The 19671-nt window shown below is 31.3% G+C and overlaps 3 protein-coding genes across 5 annotated transcripts in view; 2 read left to right on the plus strand and 1 right to left on the minus strand.

Moving 5' to 3' along the window:
• LOC107631143 (RNA cytidine acetyltransferase 1) overlaps positions 1 to 19671 on the plus strand; it is a 568507-nt gene that overhangs the window by 281404 nt on the left and 267432 nt on the right. The gene's annotated exons all lie outside the window — the stretch shown is intronic.
• Positions 6948 to 11947, minus strand: LOC107631149 (uncharacterized). Its single transcript, XM_016334496.3, has 5 exons — positions 11863 to 11947; positions 10986 to 11089; positions 7521 to 7703; positions 7160 to 7430; positions 6948 to 7066 (listed from the first exon to the last, which is right to left on the minus strand). Exons 1-5 carry the CDS (start codon positions 11945 to 11947, stop codon positions 6948 to 6950), a joined length of 762 nt encoding a protein of 253 aa, XP_016189982.2.
• On the plus strand, positions 14239 to 18766 carry LOC107631150 (mediator of RNA polymerase II transcription subunit-like protein). 3 transcript variants are annotated; one of them, XM_088509607.1, is made up of 4 exons: positions 14239 to 15278; positions 16722 to 17042; positions 17944 to 18056; positions 18150 to 18766. In XM_088509607.1, exons 2-4 carry the CDS (start codon positions 16856 to 16858, stop codon positions 18282 to 18284), a joined length of 435 nt encoding a protein of 144 aa, XP_088365733.1. In that variant the 5' UTR covers positions 14239 to 15278; positions 16722 to 16855; the 3' UTR covers positions 18285 to 18766. The 3 variants fall into 3 exon arrangements, with proteins under 3 accessions (XP_088365733.1, XP_016189983.1, XP_088365735.1); XM_016334497.3 differs by having other exon boundaries at positions 14241 to 15278; positions 16717 to 17042; XM_088509609.1 differs by having other exon boundaries at positions 14826 to 15370; positions 16717 to 17042.

The following is a 19671-nucleotide window of genomic DNA, read 5'->3' on the forward strand; positions in this document are numbered from 1 at the left end:
CACTTAGGTTTAAAATTAGGAAATGTGGAGATGCGAAAGAAAAATGAAATTGAAGATTGAGTAACTGTTACTTAAACAACTTCTCTCTATATATATTTATATAAAATGTATGTTATGAGAATAGAATTTTAATATGAAAATATGAGAATGTATTTATAGTCATTAGATTAATTTAAATGACTAAGATTAAATCTACCTAATTAATGGTATGCAAGCAATGCATCTATTATAGTCATTAAATTCAAGTGTGAATTTATTGATAACCATTACCTCTATAACCATTATTTTTAATTTCTATTAAAATTTACCTAATAAATAAATTAAAATCATTAGATTTTGTTATCTGAATAAAATTAAAAGTATTTTTCATAAATTAATCTATATTTTAAAAATCTGTTAAAATATCGAATAGATCTCCTAAAAAAATATATTCTTCAAAAAAATGAAAAAATAATTCAACCGCGCTTACAAAGTCATATTTTTTATCCCCTTTTGTTTTGTTTCCATTTTAAATAACATATTAGTAATTATTTAAAAGATTTTTTTATGAATTGTAAGTAAAAATATTGTATCCGAATAACGTATCTTTAGATTTACGTTTAAAAAATTATTTTAGATATATAAATCCAGTTGAATTATTATGTAAAATTATTTATGTTATTAATATATCAAAGTTAATTTAAAAATACATAAAAAAATATTTTTACTTGTTTAATCTTTTGATAAACGTACTGTTAGAATTTATTAATGATACAAAATTTCTTAATATATTTTAAAATATAATAAAAATAACAAACATAAATATATTATTTACAAATAATAAATGATTCATGTAACAAACAAATTATTTGTGCATTTAGTCGTTGTTAGTTACATAAGTCATTTGCTATTTGTAAAAAATATATTTATTATTGTTATTTTTATTATGTTGTAAAATATTTTTGAATTTTTTTATCGTTAATAAATGCAAAACGTACTTTTATCAAAACATTGAATGCTTTGTCGTCGTTGAATTATATTTTTTATTATTTTTAAAAGTATATTTTTTTGAGAAGTTCTATTTCATATTTGCATAAAATTTTGAAAATATGGATTCAGTTATAAAAAAATGCGTTTAATTATAACTGCATTCCGACATTCTTATATAATGATAAAGTGAATTGAAAGGAATATTATAAATTCAAATAATAAGCATATTTTATGAAACCAAACAAATTGAAAGCAACGTATTCTAAACTTTATTTTGTACCAAAGAGTTCAGTTTAAAATGAGTTAAGACATTAGTTAATAAATCTTTAAACGATATAATGGTTATTAAGATACAGTATACAGCGTAGATCAGTGACGGGCCAAAAAAATTTTAAAAATTGGGTAAAAATATATATCTTAAAATAAATTTTATTGAACATTACTAATTATATTAAAATATAGTAAAGATATAAAAATTAAAAAGAGTTAGTGAATATTTTCATTCTTAAAATACTATTCATTATATATAATTTATAAAAATATGTTTCTTTTTATTTCTAAAATTTAAACTTAAAATATTTTAATTAAATTATAGATAATTTGTCATTCTAAGTAATTTTATTTATTTTTGTATATATTTAATAATAAAAAAACTGAATTAATTGACATGTTATTAGCTCTTGTTAATATTATCATTTATAATTTGAAACTATAATTGCATTTAAATACCATAAAAAAATAAACCCATATATGAAAAATATGTTTATATCAAATAATAAAAATTTAATTCATAATTATTTTTCTCTTTTTTTTTAAATTATTAATACTTTTATATATTTGTAATTTATTTTTGATATATTGTTAGATTAAGAAATTTATGCATCTATTTAATTATGTATTGTAATTAAAAAATATATTTTACATTCAAAACACAAGTAATTATCTAAAAGAATAAATATAATCAAATAAGTATATAGAAAAATATACATATTTTAATATATCAAAATTAACTTCTATGCCTTTAAATAATTGTTCTACTTTTTATTATAATTTTCAAATATTAATTATCTCATATTCAATTAGAAAATTTATTTGTTATAATATTTATGACATAAAATAATTTTTAGTCCAAAATGGTTATTATTAGCAAGATTACTTAAGAGATAAAATTAAAAAGTATCATATAATTTAAAAATAAAAAACATTAATTAATAGATAAATATTATTTTTTCTAATTTCAATTAATGTTTGAAGACAAAAAAAATACTGATAGATTCATTTATATTTAGAAAATTGGGATTTAGTTTGTTAATTAATTAGTTGATTAGATTTAAAAAATTATATTATCACTATTTATTAATTTTTTATTGAGTTAATTTATTTAATTATTTTAAATTTTGATATTAAATCAAATTTTTAACAAAATAAATATTGTTACACGTTAACTTGAATAAAAAAGTTATTCTTAACATGAATTTTAAAATAAAAATTTTGTAAATTTTTGTGGGTAAAAAATATAATCACATTGGGACAAATATATTGATTTATATAGAATTATTACTTTTTATATATTGAATTATATTGGCAAGTGCCACCCTCCTCCTAAGCCTGGCTCCGTCCCTGGCGCACATAACTGTTCATGAACCGCATTGCGGATATCTGAATCATTAATTTGCTAATTCACCAGGGTAGTAACTATGGTTAGGATCAATTATTGTTACTTATACTATAACTATAAGGAGTATATATAGTACATCCATTCAAATATACATCGATGAAAAGATATATTCATAAGCATCTCATATTAAAAATTAGATTGTTAAAGATATCAGGGTAGAGCCCGTAAGAATCAAAAGGATGCCACTAACAAAATTGATAAGTAAAGGACAAACCTGGATTGACATCATTGGTGGCAATCCTGTTCGATGGTTGACTCCGTGTTATGGTTGGCTCTGTATGTTCTGTTGTCAGTTGTAAATCTGCTAAATTGAGAACATTCCATGAATCATGTGCCCATCAACCTATATGTTGCTGTGCCAGATAATGATATATCAAAACGTTGTGCAACTTTGTTACCTGGAGGAGCTTCTCCTGGATTTTGATTTTGGCTGAAACTGAAATCGGCACTAGAGTTGGTCTCATAATCATGTGCATCATCTCTATTGACTTCCTCAATATGGTAAGAATGGCCTGCACAAACAATTTTGGCTTTTATCTAAATGTTTTACATGCATTTGATTTCGTCTTTAGGAACGCTTGAAAAAGTTTGTGTTAATGAATTTGTTTATGATATAAAACATGAAAAAGAGAAATTTTGTACAAAGTCGGTCTTTAATGTTACCTTGGTTGGCTTCAAATGGAGGGCAGATTTGCAGATTGATTGGTTCAAAGTTGGGTGTGTTGTTTGCAGATGCGTTAAGCACATAAGAGATGAATGGTACATGCCTCGAAGACGTTGGGAAAATGATACCCATTCCGATTTTGTTTGAAAGAAGATCTTGCGACATTGTTTGACCTAAAGAAGGGAAAATTGTGGCATCATCCTTTTGTTATTTTAGATCGTTATAGTTATACACTGATATATGTATGCATAATTTAGCTGCATGAATTGTGAATAAGAAGGGAAAGAGATTTGTACCTCCACCTGAGAACATATCCGAATTTGTTGCAAGCCTGGATGATTCCACATTGCTATGGTCATGTGTTGATGGAATCAGAATGTGGCGTCTTGCGCTCACACTTCTTGAAGGCTTTTGAGCATAGGAGGAAGGATGAGTTAGACATGAGGTTAGTTGCATCGTGTTCTCTCCTCCTAATTACAGCAACAAATGTATACGATATGGTTAGAATAATTCTGTGTGTCAAACAATCACAACTTGCATGATATTTGAAAGAGTCCAAACCTTGAAGTGTAATCGTTTTGATAGATGAAGTTGTATGCAAGAAGTTGCTAATGGCATTAAAGAAATCTTTACCGAGTGATTGATCAGTGGTGTGAAAAATCCCTGAGGTCCCCAACTGTGTTGAAAAGTTATTTGTGATGCTGGTGCGGCTAGATGCATTTGGAGGACTTGGCTTGTCATGGTTATAGCTAGAGCCTAAAACATGAAGGTTCCTATTGTTAGCAATGCATAGCTAAGAAATAGCTAGAACCAAAATCTGCACTGAAGTGGTCCCACAGAACTTCAACCGTAGGTCAATTTGCTGTAACTCAAGGTGATAGGCTTCTCTAATTAGTGTCGTGATGTTATCGCTACCACAAGAAAGAGAACTTTACAATGTAAGTTGTTGAATTTGTGAGTAATATAGTATGGTTTAGACAAAGGTGTAGGGCGTAACTTAACACAAAATAAGTTCTTTTTATTTTTCATTCAAATATCTTCACCTATATGTGTCAGCCATCTACATAACATACCTTGTAAGAAAGCAGTTGACAACTCCTTCAATGGGGTTCTATCTTCACACAGTGGTGTACAATTGCAAGATGTATGCATTATGCCTACAGGTTGCTTGTGTGGAAGTAGTTGTGCTATCCCAAGGTTTTCTGCAAAGGATTAGAAAGGATAAAATAATGATGGTTAATGCAGGAATGCAGCACAAAGGTAACATGAAATTTGTTTCGTATGACCTAAACATATAGTTTGAAAGCACCTTTCTGGTCTGAATCAGTTAGCTTTCTTTTTTTTTGCAGATAGCTTTGCCAATCTAGAGTGTCTCGTTTCTTTCGCATTTTCACCCGATTGTTTCATGCTAGTGTTGCAATTTCAGGTTAGGCTGATGAGGGAAATCTGGGTCAAGAAAATAAAAATTACTGGTTCATGGGTATTGAGGTTCAGTGAGATACTATGTATTTGCAATTTTAGGATCCATATGCGAATTAAATCTTCAAGTTGTGATTCACACATACCTGAATTGTAACCATGGTGTGGAAGCCTCGAAAAAATATCCTGCTCTTTGATGCACAATCTTATAAAAGCATAAATAGATCTTAGAGGGCCAAGTTGACTTTGTTAGATATTTTTTGTACACCTATTTATATGTGGAATTGTTTACAAAGTATCCTATCACAGAGAAAAGTTTAGGAAGCTGTTGACATGAAATCACAGCAAAAGTGATAATTTGCTGGCATAGCTTTTCGGGCTTCTATGCACAGCGTCCCAATTATACTGCTCTAATTTGGCATTTAAAGTGATGCGAAACAAATACAAAAATAATGCAAATTTTTTAGTTTAAACCAAACTTTCTTTCTTTAGTCACAACATCAACTTGTAAGTATATATTTCTTTTTCATGCAGTTGGCAAGTAAGAGTAGTTGAGAATAAAGTTCATATTTAGTCATGGTACAGGGAAACAAAAAATCTATTCATGGCCATCCTTTGGTTTCAAATTAACTCTAGCTTGAGATGTCACAATTGTGCTATTTTAATTATGTATCAAATTAATAAATTGAAAACTATATTTTAATTTTTATTCCTATAAGAAGTGACAATATTTTTGTTGACAGGTTTAAAAATTTAAAATGAGATTTTCGCAAAAATATTGAACAATAAATTGGAAAAGTTAGCCATGGCTAATCTGTATGCCAAAGACTCAACTGAGACTGGTGTCATGGCTAATGTAATGACTGCTATCCTTAGGAGCGCACATTTGAAGGCAATGTTTACACAAAGCCCTCTAGGCCTTGGTTCCTTATCACTCGTTAATGTGTATGGTTACACCTTCAAGTCATGAAAAAATTATTTTATTCATTGTAAAAGTAAAAGAATAGTGTAATAAAAATTCTAGGGACATAGGTCCAAGTACACAGTGCCATAAAGGCAAGGTCTAGAGGGCCATGAGAAACTAATCATAATAAGGGATGCAAATATTTATATCTTGTTTGTCAGTAAACTATAAGAACAACAATATGTGCAACTAAAGTGATGTAAACCAAATACAAAAGGAATGTAAATTTTCTGATTTAAACCCAACTTTGCTTCTTTAGGCATAACAACTTGTAATTATATATATATTTCTCATGCAGTTGGTAAGTAACAGTAGTTGAGAATAAAGTTGATATTTACTCATGCTCTATATGCACAAAAAATTTATTCATTGGCATCCTTTGGTTTTAAATTGAGCCTAAATTCAAATGTGACACTTGTGGTATTCTAATTATGTATATATTTAATGAACTGAATATTATATTATAATTTTTATTCCTACAACTTCACGCTAAATTTTTATTCATAGGATTAAAAGTTGAAAATTATATTTTCCCAGCAAAATTGAATTATAAATTGGAAACATTTGGTCATGGCTAATCTCTATAAGCCGAAGAATCAAGTATATTATACAGGCATAAAGGCAACATGTACATGACAGTAAGCTAACACCTTATGCAGAGTTAATTTTCGCTGAACTTCATCTATACCTTTTTAGCAAATGGAGCACTATATGATCACGGGCTAAAAGCATGGATTCAATTTATATGAGAATTTTAAAAATTGTTGTATTGCTTCCTTGATTATGATGGAGTATAACAAAATTTACCTCAACCAATAATCATTCATAGAGAAAAAAAAAAGAAAATCATGATACACAGGTTGATGTTGTAAACACGATGTCCATTAGATAAGTTATAACAACCAAAGCATAAAAGTACATTATATTCTAGTAGATGTGGCCTACCAAAGATGCATTACCTAAATACAGCATAATCAGGTTTAACATATATTGTTTTTCCACCAAAGATAACGACATAGAAACTGGAATTAATCACTAAAAGCACGCTCCAAAGATAGGATACAAAACATGCACCAAACTTAACCTTAAAACTAAGTTGATTACAAATACCAGAGGTAATCCAGACTAATTATACCATGTGGCTCCTTATAACCTTCATCAAACTGAATGCACTCTCAGATCTCGACTTCAAACCGGGTATAATGTCTCATGATACACATGCAGTGACCTAATCCTTACTTTATCTTCATATTCTACCCAATGAAGAGTCTTCCTAGTCTTGTCCATGGGAGTGTTATAAGCTTCGTTTCATCACCAGTGCGTGTAATCCGCCCCCTGGCCTCCTCCTTTCCAACAACCTCTCCTATGTAATCTGCATGTCACAATACATAGTTTTAAATCTAAAGGTATAACTTCCCAGTCTGATCAAAGGATGACAAAAAAAAGCTATTTCAATTAAACTTACCAAATAATAGATTTCCATCGGTTGAACCATTTTCATCAAGTTCATGAAATGAACGGAATTTGAATGGGTTAAAAGCAAAAGTCTCAATAGGTAGGGCTGCCACCACAGTCTTTGTATAAAAGTTAAGCTTGTACTTGTGAGGACTTGTCCTAACCTTTCCATTGTTAAGCTTGACAATAAAATTTTGCATAGTATAAACACAATGCTCCTTTATCCTATTTTTGAACAATTCCAACCCAGGCTTGCAAACGGTTGCATGAATTCTATCACCCTGTAAATTGGATAAAAACAACATGAACATAACTTATTAGTGCACACCTAAGAAGAAGTTGCAAGGTATAAGTATGAATGATGGAAATACCTTCTCATCTTGTAGAACCAACTCCAAGCTAAACACCTCATTCTTGTTCCACTGACTTGGAAACTCATACAATCGAGCAACCCCCACAACCAAGGACCAGGCAAGCTTGGTTGGATTGATATCCCCGACAAAATCCTTCCTCGCAGGCATTTGTTTGCAGCAGAAAAGAATATCGACCTCAACCTATAGCAGATCCAAATAACAATACACATATATAATTTGTATAAGCTTTGGGGTTCTCATATTTATACACAACTATTTTTGTCATGATGATAGTGGTGGGCGGGAAAATCTGTGATTTTTGAACACCAGACGGAGCCCGCCTAAGTTGGAGGTACCAAATCGATCGCTTTATTAACCGCAAGTCACCAGTCAGGTGCTGCAGAAGATTCTTCCTTTATAGACATTTTGAATTTTTCCAGGACCTATCACCAAGCAAGCCAGTCACGTAAGCGCGGTTCTTGGAAGTAACACTGGCAGCCTCGTTCACTGCGTTGCAATTTCGGCGAAAGGCCCTGTTGAGAGGAGGCCAATTTCTTTTCCGCACCGAGCCCTATTTCTATAACATTTTAGTTTCCTTATGTTTTCACTGTGACATTAGTTGTCGCCGAACCCTAGCCACGTGTCCACATCCGCCCTTGCTTCTCATTTGGAGTGTCATCGAGGGAATTATTTACTTTAACTAATGAACAACTTATTTCAAGGACCCAGCCATGTTACCTTGGCTGCAACGTGTTGTCACCTAAGGGTATGCTCAATTGGAGGGAACACTGTGGATATACCTCAGTGAGTGAACTGCTTAACTATTATATTTAGAATAGATATATACTAGTGAATGACCCGTGCGATGCATGAAAAATATTTAGTACTGGAATTAACAAAATACATCATTTATGTATAATATAGTGTGTATCATAATCAAATAAAATTATACTTAAAAATCCTAATATCTGCCCTTAATTGAATTAAATTAACATATACAAATTTTTCAGCATAAATGAGAAACTGAAAATCATTCTTTGCATATTCGTTACTAATGTAAAAAAGTTTCTTCATGCCATGTTACATAACAAAAACACAATTTCATATATTTTCTAAACAATCAACAAAAAAATAGGTTCAACATTAGATAGAGTTACCTAATAACCTCCTATTAAACATTGAACCACCTAATAAAAAATATCAAGACTTCAACTTAAAAATATCATCCACAATTTACTAATCAATCATCCTGAATGATACAAATAGAGATTTCTCTACACATAAAAAATTTAATGCTCCGAGTTATAGATTATGAAAAATCTCCTTATACACAAAGGCCATAAATGCATTAGGGAACAAAAGGATCTAAAAAGCATGAAAAAAAAAAGACAAACAAAAGTTGATAAGAAAACAAATGAAATTAAACATGAAATGAATGAAGAGTTATTTTATTTAGAAATACATAATAAAAAAACATAGGAGAACGTTAGTACTCTAATAATTATATAGAAATATTTAAGATTTCATTAAAACAATGATTTATTAATTATACTCTAATATTAGCCTCTAATAAAAAAATATTGTTTCGATGTAATATTGATAATATGCATTATAAAACACATAATGCATATTAAATCATAAATTTAATTATCTTTATAATAGTTAAAAGAATTAAATGTTAAACATGTATTAATTTTTTATATACTAAAAAGATAAATTATAAAATATTAAAAATCATATTGTACTTCTATTAAAGTTTTAGACAATTTGTTAAAGATTGCAACCATAATTATTACAGTACTAAAATATGTATCAATTTGTTCCATTTATTTCAATCTCGCAAGAAAAATTACAAAATATCACTGACCATACTAAAAATAAACACAAAGGCATGGTATTCCATTTTAGAGAAAAACCCAAATCAGCCCCTGACAATTACCTCGAAAGACAACGAGGCCCCTGACAAAAAAAAATTCCAACCCAGCCCCTGACAAAAAAAAAAACCCAACCCGACCCCTGACAATTACTTCGAAAGGACAATGAGGCCCCTGTACCAAAAAAATTGGCACAGGGGCTAATCAGTCCCAAAAAAAATTATCAGGGGCCGGATTGGGTGTTTTTTTTCTTGGGGGCCTTGTTGTCCTTTCGAGATAATTGTCAGGGGTCGGATGGGGTATTTACTCTCCATTTTATTAGTGATTAGATTCAAACTAAACCATCAATACTCGTGTTAATAATTACTTAATATGTCAACAATGCACTTATATATTCTATAAACTTTAGAAATAATATTGGTCTCTCATTAGATTTACAATGAAAACGAATGATACAACAAATTTTAATTTGTATATATAGACTACTTCTTATGGATTGAAGTTGAGAAGTCTCTCAAAGCACTCTTTTGGGTACCAAAATTGCAAAAAAAAAATAAAAATAAAAATAAGTTGTGCTACGAAACCAAACCTGTTATCCAAAAAAAAAAAAACAGATAGTGCACAATTTTGATTTTTATAGATGGTTATAAACTAATTTAATAATATGATAATAAAAAATCTTTAAAGCCAAAATTATATCCTTCAAATAAAAAAAATAAAAATACAATATATAGACAAATCAAAATTAGCACACAACTCTTTCAAAAACAAATAAGAAAGAACACGTAGATATATAGAACTTTCTTGCCCACTTAATTGCTCAAGGACTGAATGATATCAAATTTATCAATCACATGAGCAAGTCTTTCAAGAACTTCTTAGTCCTAAATCATTTTAGAAACATAAATGGTTATTTTTTTTTAGAAAACTGGATGCATAATGCACAAAGTCTAATAAAGAGGACCTAAATACAAATGGTCATATGATAATCCAACACATAACATTTTTCTATCAATGGTCAACTAAATCTCCAAAATTCATAACATTTCCTAATTATTCAGCTGATGCATATAGATATGTTCAAACACACACATAAGCACCAAGAAAGGAAAAAGAAATAAGAGTACAACTAATTATCAATCACAAACTTGTAAGGTGAAAATCCTATATTCTCATTGCACCTCCTTTGATAAAAAATCTACCCCAATAGTTTCTTTGTACTAATTACTAAACTTATTATTTACATTTCTAAATTATATTTATTAGGAAAATATAAGAATATGAAGCTCCTTGGTATACCGTTAAACTATACAAAAACAAATCACAAAAAAAATACAATAAGAATCAACAGAGATAAATAATTTTGAAGACAATCAAATACCAAAGAATTATTCATCAAAGATGTCTTTCTCACTAATTGATGTAAACTCAAGCTTCAACCACGATTGAAAGTGCACAAATGATTCAAATAACTGTTACATATAGTGAAAATTGTTTTACAGTATCAACAAATCATAATAATAATGATGGAAAACTAAAAAAAAAAAAAGAATTGGTATAACAGTTAAAGAACAAAACAATATCTTTGTAAAGCTCACAACTAAGTTACCTGAGAAGGATTAATTTCAAAAGCATGAGTTTTTTTCTCTTCAATAGCTGCTGCCACCTCAGCTTCATTTAGCAACTTACCATGAACGCCTTCAATTTTATCTACTGCTTTGCTAATTGCAAATACATCCACATTTGTACCATATAAGAGAAAAGTCCATATGGAATTTGAATTTCACTGGTTCAGTCAGAGAATGCACATTGCATAGTATTTAAGATACAGTAACATTTTCAAATGTTCACATCCAAAGTTGCATGCATCCACAACATCTATACCATAATCACATATTAAACAATATTAAAATTGTGAAAAAAAAGAAAGGTACTTTCTGCACCCCCAAAATCACAAACAAATGCATCTTTTATGACAATAATTTCTACTAAGATTTAAACATGAAAATTCAAGAAGTATGCATATACTTCAAAGGCACATGCGCACATCAACGGTTAAAAAAAATACCTAACCAAGACAAAATAAGCTGAAAGCTTTTTGTTCATATCAATGCCTCAGGAGCTAATGTTCAAATACAAATAGTTCACTGCTCTAATCAATTTTAGCCAAAGTTATTTAAAAATAAAATAAATTAAAAAGATGTTCGTGAGGAAGGAAGCCTGCATAGTGATAAAGCCAGAAAAATGTTCCCCGTTGCTATGCTTCAGAATGACACTCTCATCCACCCATCCATTTTCCTTCCGAAAAACACTTTAACAACAAATTTGAGAAGCTAAAAACTCGAGTTTTCTCAGTATTATAAACATGAATTCATATAACATGAGGCAAAAAGAAAAACAAAACAAAAACAAAAAAGATCCAGATTTGAAGTAAACCAGTTACAAAAATGGAAAGAAAACCATGAATTTAATAGAGAGGAATGTACCCAGAAGCTGATATGCACTCTTAGACTGCGACGAACAGCGGAGCAATCGATGCATATGAAGAAGCCATACGTAACGGACGCTCATGTTGGATTCTTCACATTGCAATCGAAACACATCTAAAGCGAAAAAATAAAAAACGAATTTAAAAATCACAAAAAGTAAAAATATAGTAGATCAGAAAAAAAAAAACTTGAAAAACATCAAACCAAAAATCTCAAAATTGAAAATCTGGACATCAGAAGTGATCAAACCTTGTTTTCAAATAGCTTGTTTAGAAGTCCCTTGTAAAGTACCCAGAATCTCCATAGTTGTAGCGGATCCGCTGCCACCACTGTCGCCGTGCATGCCTCCACATCTACGTCCTCCTTGGTTGCAATCCCTGGCCATATGGCTCATCCCCACCACAGCTGTAGCAAGCGCCAGAAGAACGACTGAATACAGTAAATAATGAAAACAGGAGATTATAAATATACTTGTTTTTTCAATTCAAAATTGAAATTTGAAATTTCATATTCTTTTTACTTGTCTGAAGAGGTGGAAAATAAATGTAGGTGAGAATTAATAAGAAATAGTTAGTATTGAAAGAGAAATTAAAGGAAGGAATTGTCAGAGTCATTAAAGTCAAAGGGCAAAATTTACAATACCATAAATGAATGATGACTGAATCGAAGAGGCAGAGCTCAGATGAACAAACATTGCATATATAACACCTTAAAGAACCCAACCCTCATGCCCTCCTCTTTAAGACAGTTGAAATGCATTCCACTTTCTTACCAGTGTGTCAAGCAAGAAGAGCAAGCTGTTTAACTTGTCTTACCAGACATCCATGAAAAAACTTATCATGAAATTATCACAATTTAAACAATCAGCAAAGAAACTTCCCTGAGAAAGCTAATATGTACTTCGAAGATGCGACGAACAGCGGAGCAAACGATGCATGTGAAGACCCTATTCATAACCGACGCCCATGTTGGATTCCTCACATTACAGTCGAAATGCAACTGAAGCGAAAAAATAAAATCAAACTAAAATCACAAAATTTCAGAATATGGAACAAAAAATTGAAAAACCTCAAACAAAAAACCTCAAAATTGAAAATTTATGGAATCGAAAGTAATCAAAGCTTGTTTTTAGACATGGCCGTGAGTTTTCTGAACACTGCGCTAGGAATCAGAGAAAAAACAGAAGAGCTGGAAAATAAAAGCTTTTAGGTCAGAAATTGCTACAAACTCAACTAACACTTCTCCAAAATCTAATCTCAATACAATTTAATTAGATGGAAAGAAGGGTAATGGGATATCATACCAGGAAGACAAAATGTTAGTCTCTATAAGGTCGTAGAAAAAGCAGTTAGCAGCAGAGAAAAAGATGAACTGCCTTCTCCTCCGTGGCCATGTGACCCATCCCACCGCAGTTGTAGCAAGCACCACCACCATTGCCTCCTCCCCTGTATCCACCACCATGCTTTTCACCGAACGTAACAACTGCAACCATGCTGTGGTATAATAGGAGGCAAAAAGAAAAATAAAATAAAAACCAAAAAGTTCAAGATTTGATGTAAACCCAGTTACAAAAACGGAAAAGAAACCATGAATTTGAGAGAGAAAAATGTACCTAGAAGCTTACTGGAGAATCTTCCAAATTTTCCAAATATGCTACCTGTTTACAATGCCCTCTATCACCACCACGATAACGAATTGAAAAATAAGAAAATGGAGGAGCAACCACAAAACTGCAATGAATAATAAAATTAAGGGGTTATAAATAAGTATGAGTCATTCGTAAAGCAGTTAAATTCAAAATTTGAAATTCACTAAAAAATTAGAAAAACAGGTAAAAAAAATGAAGGAGAAAATTAATTGAAATGAAAGAGTGAATAACACTATTGGGAGTGAAAGAGAATAAAAGGAGGAGTTGTTAGAAAATATTAAAGACATTGAAGCAACTATACAAACTGAACAATGAATACTGGGTTATAATTATACCCTTTTTTTGCCATTCAAATTTAAAATTTTAGGTTTTTGATACCTGTTAGGTGAAGAGAAAATAAATATTGAAGTAGAAGATGAAGGAGAATTAATTGAAGGAAGAAGTTGTTTTAAGAAGCAAAGTTTACTTGAAAAAAAAATAAATGATTGAATGAGAGACCACACATGAACTAACTGTTTAGAGAATACCATAAAATGTCCAACTCTCAGGCTCTCTCTAGCATGACACATTGGATTTTCACTACCTGACAACCCTCTATTAATAGTTTAGTATTATATATATATACAAAGATTTATTTGTTAAAAAATCTTTAAGGGGGACTCGATTCTATTTGGTCAGAGAGGGAGCTAGATTTATAGTTATCGAAACCCAACTAATCCTTTTTCGTAGCCCAAACGAGATTTCAAAGGCAAATCCAAACGAAACCCACTTGAAAGCTCAATATCCCCAATTAGGTCGGATGCAAAGGGAAGTCAGGGCAAAAGTCAGAACTCAGAAGTCAGAAGCACATATTGACCCAAAATGCAAAGTCAGAACTCAAAAGGAAACTAAGGCAGTACCGTCGCGATTCTGTTGTGCGGCACGGAGGAGCTGCCGAAGCGTGGAGTCGTCAGGGAAGAAGGTGGAATCGTGTTCCGCTGCCGTGCTGATTGGTGGGTTTGTGGCCCAAACTAGTGACCTGATCCAATCAAATTTCTCGAAACAGAGATCCTCTACTAGGGTTTCGGTCATTCCGCACCAGAAACTACGACTCAAAACCAATGTTTTAAAAACCGAATCGGACCGGCCAGTTGAACCAATTCAACCGCAAACTGACAAGTGACAACACTAACAGTCCAGTCAAGCATGTAAAACCGTTGTTTAGAAAACCGTTGAAAAACCATTAAACTGGCCAAAAACCGGCCGATCGGACCAAACCGGAACCAGCACGTTTTACACAAAAACGGAAGCTCCTTCGTTTCTTTCTCCCTTTGGCCTTTGTCCCTTTCTTTCATTCAGAAAGAAATCACACAAACCCAGCCAAAAAACCCTAGCACTGTAAGCCTACACCACCGTCGCAAGGAGTGGCATACTGCCGCCGTCCATCGCACCCAAAGTTCGCCATCCGTCCGTCCATCTAGCTTCCCTCGTGCTCCAAGTCTTCAACCCCTGTTCGCTGTCACCGATCGCGGCTGCTTCCTCGAGCTCGGGGTCCGTCGTCTTTGTCTGCTCAGCCGCGCTTCCGTCGCCGTTTGTGTGCCGTTCACGTTCGGGTTTTCGTTCATCTGTCGTCTTCGTTCGCGTTCTTCGCCGTTCACGTTCGCTCGGTGTTCACCGTTCGAGGTCGCATTCGCGTTCGTCTGGAAGCCACGTTGCTCTGCTTCAAACTCTGCGACCAACCCGCGCGCTCCTCCTAGCCGTCGAACTGCTCTCTTTTGTCGCCGCCGTGAGTTCCCTAAACCCGCCACCAGACAATACACTCACACAACACCAATATTCTGCTTCAAACTCTGCAACTTCTGATTTCCATTACAATAAGTAACTATTTGATTTGGCAGTGGTTTGGATTTTTTCATAGACTGAATTAAAGTTACAATAGTTATGTTCTCTTCTCTATCACATTGATATTAAGCTTTGAATTCTCTTGTTTCGTTTTAAATTTACCGCACTCAACATGTTTGATGAAATGCTTTAACCATATTTCTGGTTGGTTTTATAATTTCTAGCTTTTAGAAACTTAGTAAGTTGATTGCATGTGAAATTAGAATAATTGGATCTTAGTAATTAGGAAATTTAGCTGCACAAATAGCATCTTTGCGGAAAACATATTAGCATGATGATTCCACTTGCATTAGTGTTTTTCTGGTAAATTTTAACTGTTATTGTGAACTTGTTAATTTGCTAATTGTTCTTATGTTGTTGTTCTGTTGTTCTTCTGTTACTTTTAATTTTTTTTGTTTTTGTTGTGATTTTCTGTTCTTGATTTAAGCTGTGATTGAAGGTTCTTTGGTTTGGGTATTCTTCACTTTGTTGTTGTGTTTTTGCTGTGATTTAAATGTTCTTTTGATTCTCTTTTTTTTTTTCGAATGTCTAGTCAGTACTTGATTGACTGGTTTTACTCACTGATTGTATTTGATGATAAATTTTAAATTGATAACTCTATTACTGCTTTACTGTCTGTTTCTGTCTATTACTGATTCACTGTTCCTTTATTTTTTTTTTGTTAATCATTGTGATGAGATTTTTTAAAATTGGGTTGAAAACTGTTAATCTTTCTTCATTTTTCACTGTTCTAACTTCTGTTCTTATTAAAAAATTTGCAATTGGTGATCTTTTGATTTATTATATGCTTCATGTTTTCATTGTTCTGTTCTTTTGAAGAAAAAAATTGCAATTAGTGATTGTATGATTCATGTTTTGATTGTTCTGTTATAAAAAAAATTCTGTTTTCATTGTTTTGTTCATTGTTTGGTTGCACTGTCCCTGTTCTTGATCTCCGCCGACTTGCTACCCCTCCTCCGTGTTTGATTTTTTTTGTTTCAGGCTTTGTTGTGTGTTTGTTTCAGGCTCTGTTGTGTGTTTATTGTGCGTTTATTGTGCAACACTATCATTTTTTGTTTTACTTTTTGACTTAGCTACATTAAGACAATATTCTCTATCTTTAACTTGTGCATTGTAATTCAATCCAGTTATTTTTAATGGAAGTATAATTATGTTAATTGTCAACAAATTTGCAGCAAGTCATTGCATATTTTGATGATTAATTACATTTAGTTGGTGATATTTTATGTAGGGTTTTAAATTTCAAAGATATTTAGGATGTTTATTTATAATTTATTTATTATTTTATTATGGAACGGTTTTTCCGGTTGAACCACGGTTAGACCAGTTGGACCAGTAAACCAGTGACTAGAGCGGTTTGATGATCGGTCCGGTTTTCATAACCTTGCTCAAAACTACATCACTTCAATTGAAACTGCACTCTGCAATATCTTTGAAGAATCAGACTTCTTAAAGGGGTAGATGGGTGATCGGCAATTAGGTGAGCAACAACAGCAGGGGGTTGATCAGCAACTAGCATCTTCTCCCGCTGCTTCTACAAAGGATGATATGGTTTCTTCTGTTATGGCTTTGGAGGCTGCTTTGCTTCCCTGTTTGCCTGCCCGTGAACTTCAAGCTATTGACCGTTCTCCCCACCCTTCCCATCAGAGTCAGTTACTACCAACCCTTTTCATTCCAACTTTCCCGTACTTCTGTATCATTATGTCAAATGTTTCTGTCCTTTTTTTTTGGGTAGGGTGTAAATGATCATTAACAATTTAAATTGGGATGTGTTTTTACTGAGAAAGAGCAATTGTGATTTTTTTTTTTCACAGAATAGATTGATTTTTTAACAAGCTATTCTATATTATTGTCCTGCACTCCAGTGTTTATAAAATTTTGCACTGAGTAGAGCACCATGTGTGTCAGAAGAAGATATAGTAGTCAAGACTCAAAGAATTGCTTATATTACTGATCATCTATTCAAACTAAATTAAGAAGAAAATGTGGGTAAAATGCCTCCAAAATAATTCTTAACAGTGAAACCATTTAGGTATCGTTAGAGAGGGTTTTCTGGACATAGATACATACATATATGTACATATTACACACCAAGTCATTTAACTTTATCATTTAAGATTGTTTTTCGAACATATGTTGTAGGATATTACTGATTTGTTTCCCGTGTTCCATGTTTTCATAGTTTTGTGAATGAATATTAAATGAAACTGTGAAAACAACAAAATCTTATCTCCCACATTCACTATTTCTTTTACAAGAATCCTGATAAAAAAGAAAACATAGGGAATGAAAATATTAAATGAAATGGAATTCAAATAGAGTTATTTGCAAAGCCATCTCAGTCTAAATGGAATTAGAGCAAGTAATTTCACAGGAAGAAATGTGAAAGTGGGGGCTGCTAAGTGTCGATACCCAGAATTAATTGAAAATGAATTTTTGGTACTGGTCAAGAAGGGACTCAAATGGTTTTCTCATTTTGCAATGCATGATGAGATAAACATATTATGTAACCTAACTTGCTTTCATCTTTTGGATGGTTTTTTTATCAGTTGATGTGGATAGGTATGCTAGAGATTTTATGGAGGCTGCCAAGAAGTTACAGCTTCATTTTATTAGTCTGCAACGTGAGGATAAGCCGACTAAAGTTGAAATGCTTAGAAAGGTATGGTGGCGACTGCAGTACTTTAATGCTCTTACACCCACTGACCGGGTTATATCATTATAGTTATTTCTCTTGTATATCTTGTTGAAGCAGGATATCACTCTCATGGAAGAAGAACTTGACAGGAAAAATGAGCTGATAAAGAAACAAGAAAGTTTAGTTCTGGAGTGGAAAAAAGAGTTGAAAGAGCAAATGGACAAACACAAGACTGAGTTGGAAAGGGTCTAGCGTAAGCTCAGGTCACCTTTGTAATACCGGCCACACATGTATTAAGTTAGCAGTTTATGTTATATATTTTATCTTCTTTTGGGGGCAAGTTTTAATTGATGATTAGCCACGCCGCAAAACATGAGTTGTTAGATGAGATGATTCAGAACCCAGTTTGTTTAATTTTGATGATGAAAGCTGAGGAGGCAGGAGTATTATGTGCTTGCTAAGTCGCAAGTCAATATGAGGAATGCAGGAATTGAATATGGAGCTCATCAACTGGAAGATGTCTTCTGTAGAATTCTCTCCCGAAAACATACAAGACTTTCGAGTCATTGAGAAATTGAATTGCACCTCATGAGAGTTTGACTTTTTAGGAAATATAACTCAACAAAATGTATTATTTGTATGTCATAATTGATTTTGGACTAGTCTTTTGAAACTTCTCTATTGAATGGTTCAGTTTTCTGGAAATTGGAAATACAGCGTCGTCGGTTTTGCTATTCCGTACTGTCTCAAGAAATAAAGAAATATGGCTTATTTATCTTGTTTCATATTTTAAGTTGACAGACAATTTTTCTTTGTCAACATGACTTTGTTGATTAAAACTGAAAGTCCAGTCTTGTATAATCAATTAATCATGGAAGAGTCTAATATGGTGAAAGTATCTAATGGTCTTTAAAGGACCAAGATGCTTAAAGGAATTTAAAATAAATTTGAGGTGGAATTGTAAATATATTAATATAAATTTTTTTGCATAGAATATTTGCAAATTTGTCACATGTTCTTGTCATTTTTCATTTTTATTGGATTTTTAAGCTTTTTTTTATTTAAGACATTTTTTTAAATAAATAATTTATTTATTGATATATATTTTTAAAAATATTTATATTTTTTATTATCTATATCATTATTATTTCTAATGAAATAAATAATAAAAAAATAAAAATATTATACGATCAAATTATTTTTATAACCAAATTCAATTAAGTATTTTTTTTATATATCTTTTCTTTCTTCTCTATTAGACCAATTAATTTTATTCAAAATAATAAAATTTATATTACATCAATTTAAATTTATTTTTTCATCCATTCCAATTAAAATTATTGTAATAAATAAATAAATAAATAAATTATTGATATATAATTCTTAAAATATTTTAAATTTTAAAAGGATATGTGTATTAATAAAAAAATGTAAATATTTCAAAAAATATCTAAATAAATAATTACTTTAATTAATTTATTAAAAAAATTTTTATTAACAAAAATTTATCAACCTATATTTGTCAAACTATATTAAATAATTGCAATTTTTTTTAAATAAACTCTTTCTGGAATTTTAATATTTTAAAATAAACATGAAATTTTAATTTTTAATATAATTAAATAATTTTAAAAATAAA

The sequence above is a fragment of the Arachis ipaensis genome, chromosome B3 (genome assembly GCF_059453495.1).
Source record: "Arachis ipaensis isolate K30076 ecotype BB chromosome B3, ASM5945349v1, whole genome shotgun sequence".
NCBI lineage: Eukaryota > Viridiplantae > Streptophyta > Magnoliopsida > Fabales > Fabaceae > Arachis > Arachis ipaensis.